Below are 6,655 nucleotides of genomic sequence, written 5' to 3'. Positions count from 1 at the left end.
TAAAACGTATTTCTTGTTATATTTGTTACTGAAACCGTAAATAGTTTTTTCTTTCAGAAAAACATAGGTTGGAGCAGAAATATTCAAAGTCGTTATATTTTGAAAACCAAGTTCATATTTTCCAAAACGTTTATTTGCGTGAAACCGTTTTATTCACTTCTAAAGTGTTTATGTCATTTACACTTGTAGTATATAACTCCGGTTGCAACTTAATTTGTGTTTGGATGACTACACAACTTGTTATATGTAGTTGATATCTTTTGATAAAATATTTTTGAATATTTTAATGCATATACACGAAGAATTTTTTTATCATTTTATTACGTTAAAATGTGGAAAAAAAATCAAATTTGAAGACTTTCAATGTGATTGATTTTTCTTATTTAGAGAGATTTGTTTTCTTAAGAAGTTTATTCCTAGAACATATTTTTTTATTTGATTTCATATTGAAGATTGGATTAAGATAAATTAAAGGAGATTGAAGTTCACATTGATTCTAATTTTGAGAAGCCAATATATGTCTATATAAAAAAAATCTTGTTTATTGTGTAATGTACAAGATCAAGTCATTGATTTGCTGAAAAGACAAAAAGAACATCAATCAAAAGACCCTAACATTGGATGGCATGAATTATTCATACTTGAAAATAAAAATGAAGATGTTCATTAAGTTCATGGATGAGAAATTTTGACGATTAATATTAACCAATTAGGAGCCTCCAAGAATTGATGTGAGTTGTATGAAGACCCCAAAGGTTGAAGTCACGTGAACTGGTAACGTGGACAAGCTGGCTAATGAAAAAGCTAAAGCCCTCAATATGATCTTTAATGAAGTAGACCCCTAATAGTTCCAATATGTCTCTAAGTGTACTACTTCTAAATAAGCTTGGATTGTCCTTGAGACTGCTCATAAAGGAACCAAGATTATCAAGCACTCCAAGCTACGAATGTTGTCAACAAAGCTTGAAACCTTGAGGATACCAAAGAACAATTTTTTGTCTAATGTCTATGTAAAATTATGTGACATAACAAATCAAGCATTACTCTTAATGAAGATTATTCCTAAGTTAAGCTAGTTAGAAAAGTGCTTAGGTCTTTAGTTGAACAATTCATCATCAAAGTGACTATTATAAAGAAGGATAAGGACATTCATACAATGAGGATTTAGGAACTCTAAAACATCCTATTTTTTAGTGGTGTCAGAAACAATGATTTCGGGACCACAATTCTGATGTGTGAGTTAGAAAATATTATTTATTTAAAATCTACGAAGTTATATGAATGTCATATTACAATTTGGTCCAATAATTTTGATATTTAGATAGTTAATTAAGAAAAAAAAAGTTTAAATTATAAACTTAACAAAAGTGAACTATTACAGAATTTTTTAGTGTTTAGGGGTTTAATTAAGCAAATGAACCATTGTTATCACATTAGTTCATGGACGATGACATTATTTATTTTTTAAGGATGATTAAACTTAGTTAATGGTATAATTATTTTAAGAAAAATAAACTATCATCTTTCTTTTCTTCCATGGCCATATGTTAGGGGGAAGCTTAGGGTTTTATTTTCAACTTTGTTTCTTCAATTGGTAAGTGAATTCAAGCAAGTTTCTTGTAATTTTTATGTTTTTGGAATCCCGGGAGCTTGATTTAGCTAACTCAGGACTAGTTTGCGAAACTATTTAAGTTTGTTAAAGTTTCCATTAATGTTTTCTTAAAGCTTTTATGGTTATTTGGTTAGTTTTGAATTTTAGATATGTTAATAGACTCGTTTGTAAAATAAAAGTTGTTAGTTTTGAACATAGGGACTAAAATACAATAAGTTCAAATGTGTAGGAAAATTCTAATTTTTTGTGTATTAATGGACTGTTGGAGGACTAAATTGAGGTTGATTTTGAAATTGAAACTCAAATGTAGAATTATAATAGTATTGGTTTTAGGGACTAAATTGTGATAAATGTAAAAGTTGAGAGGTTTTAGTATAAATAAACTTGAATTGGGACATGAGATTTAAATTTTGTTTTATGTTGCTTGGAGTGATTAATTAAACTAAATTAAATTTTAGATCAATAATCTCAATGGTCGAAGGACGTACGAGGAAAAGGAAATTTTGTCGATTAGTCCCTAATAGTTGAATCGTTACCAGTTTGTGAAGTAAGTTCATATATTATGAAGCTACTCATTTATTTTTTTGAAACTAAGATTATTGACATTTATTGTCGTTGGTCTGGATTTATAATGTACCTCAGTATGTCCCGACGAAATTAGTAAATGCTCGTATACGAACTTGTGATTTTTGCCCAGGTTCCCAACTCCTGCATATGTTACGGACTGGAGAATAATGATTTAGGTTCCCAAGTCCTACATATGTTGCGAACTAGAGAATATAGAATATTAAACATTGGCCAAGCAAATTATCGTGTAGGTTGACTCTATTAGGTAACCGGGTACTACTGTTTTCATTTGTATGTTAAGGTATTTTACGAAATTTAATTGAGAAGGTTGCCTTTAAAGTCTTGGAAACTTATTTGTGAAATTGATTAAAGAATTTATGTGATTTGATTATGGGATTATAGTTGGTTTACTTGGAATTGACAATAATTATAGATGTTCATATGATTGAGCTCAAGTATGTTGCCTATTTTAATGATGTGGATTGAATTTTGATAGGTTAAATTATATCTCAATTTGAGTTTTGTATATTATAGGATTAAAGGTAAGTGATATTTAAATTGTATGAGCTTACTAAGTATTTGATATATTTATCCGTATTCTATTTTTTTTTTTGTAGATTGTGGAAATTCGAGACGTGTCGATCGGATCAACAAGGAGCTTGCACCTACTGTCACTTGATTTGGTTGATTTTTGAAGTTTTATAGTTGGGCTACTTGTGGCATGTATATAGAATGTTTATGTGCAAGCTAAAAATCATGTTTTGATAATTTTTTTGTGAATAAGATTGTATGAAACTTATATGTATTAAATGTTAGAACGTCGGTCAAGTTTTGGTTAGCTTATTATGTTTTTAGGTAAGTATATGTTATCGTAATTGTTGGTGTTTGAATGAATTACATGAATGGTTTATGTTTCCCATTGAATTGCGGTGTCATATGTGACACATTGGTTAGGCACATAGTTATATTTGAAATGGTATATTTTGGCATGATTAAATGTGTTTTGAATAGGTAAAAATGGTTGGAAATGGTTTGGCTTGGGTCTAAAGGAATGGTTGAGAAAATGACTAGTTTTTTAAGTTATTTTAAGTCCACACGACCTGGGACATGGGCAATCTTGGTACCGCCGGATCAAGAAGTGGAGTTTGGAATTGAAGTTTATCTTAGTATTGCATCGGTGTCTGTTGCGCCTTATCACATGGCACCAAAAGAGCTTAAGGAGTTAAAAGATTCAGTTGCAAGAGTTGTCAGATAGAGGGTTTATTAGACTTAGTGTATCTCGTGAGGTGCACCGATTTTATTTGTGAAGAAGAAAGATGGTACGATGCGGATGTGTATTGATTATTAGCAGTTGAATAAGATGACCATAGGCATATAGAACAACTAAAGATTTATATAATTCATCTCTTTTTCCGTAGGCATATAGACCAACTAAAGAGTATTGAAGAAGAAAATGAAAACAATAATATAGATTGTTTACATCATACATTGGGTTCCGCCTAACTCTCTTATTTTGTTCCAAATGAAATGGAAATACTTGGCTGAGTTCATTTAATTGTCTAAAAGCTCTCGAGTCACAGCTTCTTTACCAAGAGATGGACGCCATTTTCTGGCTCTATTACCAATCTTAGAACAGGCGAATGTGAGTAGTTGGGAGAAAGGGAGAAGGAGAAGTTAGACAAAAGGAGAGACATTAGTAGTTTCAGTTCAACCATGGCCAAGTTCTGTCCAAGGCACACCCGGGGGCCAACCCCGAATGGCATGTACACTTGTGGCAGCTTACATGCACCTTTTATCCCTTTTGCAAATCTATTCGGGTTGAATTTATAGGCATCTTCACCCCAAATTTCAGGGTCAGTGTGCAATGCCAACACCATCATCCAAATATTTACACCCTTGGGAACAAAAATCTCTCCGAAGTTAATATCTTCCAAGGCTTCCCTCGACACCACAGCTACTGGCGGATAAAGTCTCAATGATTCCTGAATTACCTTAGTAAGCTGCATCACAAATGCAAAACAAGGATTTCAAGATTAATAGTTATTTATATAAATATCCACAATAACTCTCAATCTAATAACTAATTATTTGGACATATATATATACCAGATTCATCTTACGAAGCATGCCAGCATCCGGAGTACCACCGCCACAAATTTCAACCACCTCTGTCCGCACATTATGCTGCCATTCTTGATTGGCAGCTAGAAGCATGAGGCACCAGGTGGCAGAAACGGCAGTAGTCTCATATCCAGCCAAGTATATGTTCTTGCAGTTATCAACTACAAACCTCTCGGTGGCTTCTTGGCTCAGGTCACTGTTTTTAGCTCCGTCAACCACCATTTGCAGTAAGTCATTCTCGTATGTTGCTGCCCCCTTTCTCTCGTTTACCACATGCAATATCAAATCACGTACCTCCTTTTCAAGTTCCCAAGCTTCTCTGTTGCTTTTGATGGGAAGATATCTGTAATAACCCAAAAATTTTAATACAAATTGCTTCCATATGACTTTGAAATTGCGAAAGAATGCTCACCTCATTCCAGGCACGCCAGTGGATAAACCTTTCTTGGACATGGCCTCCTGTAGAGCTCTTAGCTTCAAGAAGATTTCTTCTCCTTTACAATAATTACTTCCGAAACAGGCTCTTGAGATGACATCTCCAGAGAAGCTTCGCATATACTCGTCAATTTTGATGTCAGCAAGTCCACCCTCGACCTCTATTCTGGTCTTCCAAGAGTCCACTAGCGTAAATGTAGATTCGACAATCAGGTTCATCATTCCCTACAAGAGGTTTTATCTTTGTATTAATGTTTATATACACCTAGTACTGTATGTAGATCTGTAATCATAATCAATTTGATATATTTAGTGAATCATATGTTAATATATATTTATACCTTAACCTTGTCCATGTATAATTCGGGAGCAAGAATTTTTCTCTGATAAGCCCATATTGCCCCATTTGAAGTTAGAATTCCCTGACCAAGCAAAGGACCACGATCCTTTTGTTGATAGGAAGGCTTCCCCAAGGCTAAGGACGTGCATGTAGTAATCTCTTTCACAGCATCAGGTTGATTGACGAACAATATTTGAGTGTTACCAAGAGAAAACACAAATACTTTACCTGAAATTTAATGAAATTACTCCATCACTATCAGTGATAACTATTTTGGTAAATTAATACTCCTAAATTTCATTATAGACACCGACACGCATACAATTAAGAGGTATGCAATACATTATTATACATACCATATTGTTTCCTCCATTGCTCAAGGAATGGAAAGAGTAGCGCACCGCAGTTGTGAGTGGCAGGGTTTTGCATGCTAGGAACCTTAACAATGCTGGATTGTGCCTTCTTTATCTCTCTTATGTTTCCGATTAGCAGACTCGGAGGCGGCCCTTTGATGCCTTGCTTGAGTAATCTTGCTCGGAGCTTCATTGGCTTCACCACCAGCTCATGATACAAACGTAGGATCAATCCAAGGAAAGCAAGCAGCACAAGAGAAACAAAAATGTTGACATAATACTCTGTAAGTTCCATGTCGGAAGTGGTGATGGCTTTGGAGGTTGTTTAGACGCAAAGGGAATTATATACAGGGAAATTAAGGAAGGGAGTAGGAAGGTTTGGTAGCAAAAGAATAAAGAAAGAACTGTATGTAAGACTTCTAATGTATGGTATTTGTGGTCAATGTAGTGTGAAAACCCTTTTTCTAAGGGCCAGTAACATGAAAGGCAGCATGGTTTTGAAGCTTTCTAAGATCCATAGTGAAGGTGCGAAGTTTTGCTTAATTATTTGAAGCCAACAACACAAAAAAAGAAGTGGTTAAGAGCTATTGGGATTCAAGGTCTAAAAGTCTTGTAGTGTATAAAAAACTAATATTAATTATTTGTTGGAATTTGGAAAATTACTTAACTTTTCTTTTAACTGGGAGGAAAATTACTTTACTCACTTTATTTCATTTTTAAATAAAAGACAAAAAAGAGAGCACCAAGTTCGGGGTTATTTCCTTTATTTCTGCCACTACCAAGTGCTAAATGACTAATGGCTCCCCCATGATAAAGTTTGGTTTAAAAAGGTGGAGCCATAGTAAACAATGTCGACCTTAAAGCTTAAAGTCCTATCAATGCTTTGTACGTGGTTTATTTTTTCAATATTATAGATTATATAAGAATAGTTAATTTTTAATGTTTATCCTTATATTTCATTCAAATTTAAGATTTAAGCTCTATATTTCATGTAATAGGTAAATTTAACCTGGGCTCACAAAAAAAAATATACCCAAAATAATAAAATAAAGTCTAAGTCCAGTCCAAAATTATATCATTTGGCCCGATTGGAATGACCCATTACTTGAAAAGGTTGAAGGTCCATCTACAAGCTTGACGCATATGAAAACATAATCTTCAAGGATATGCAATCTTAGATATGATATAATTTAGTAATCTTAGAGATTTAATTTGTAGAAATCCCTT

The 6,655-nt window shown here is 33.5% G+C and overlaps 1 protein-coding gene across 1 annotated transcript; it reads right to left on the bottom strand.

Annotated features, from left to right (window-relative positions):
* Positions 1-3,554: 3,554 nt before the first annotated feature.
* On the bottom strand, positions 3,555-6,019 carry LOC107954904 (cytochrome P450 714C2). Its single transcript, XM_016890588.2, has 5 exons — positions 5,432-6,019; positions 5,077-5,303; positions 4,713-4,960; positions 4,286-4,643; positions 3,555-4,179 (listed from the first exon to the last, which is right to left on the bottom strand). The coding sequence occupies exons 1-5, from the start codon at positions 5,721-5,723 to the stop codon at positions 3,754-3,756; spliced, it is 1,551 nt and encodes a 516-aa protein (XP_016746077.1). The 5' UTR covers positions 5,724-6,019; the 3' UTR covers positions 3,555-3,753.
* Positions 6,020-6,655: the final 636 nt, after the last annotated feature.

The sequence above is a fragment of the Gossypium hirsutum genome, chromosome D07 (genome assembly GCF_007990345.1).
Source record: "Gossypium hirsutum isolate 1008001.06 chromosome D07, Gossypium_hirsutum_v2.1, whole genome shotgun sequence".
NCBI lineage: Eukaryota > Viridiplantae > Streptophyta > Magnoliopsida > Malvales > Malvaceae > Gossypium > Gossypium hirsutum.
This window is presented reverse-complemented; position numbering and strand designations above follow the sequence as displayed.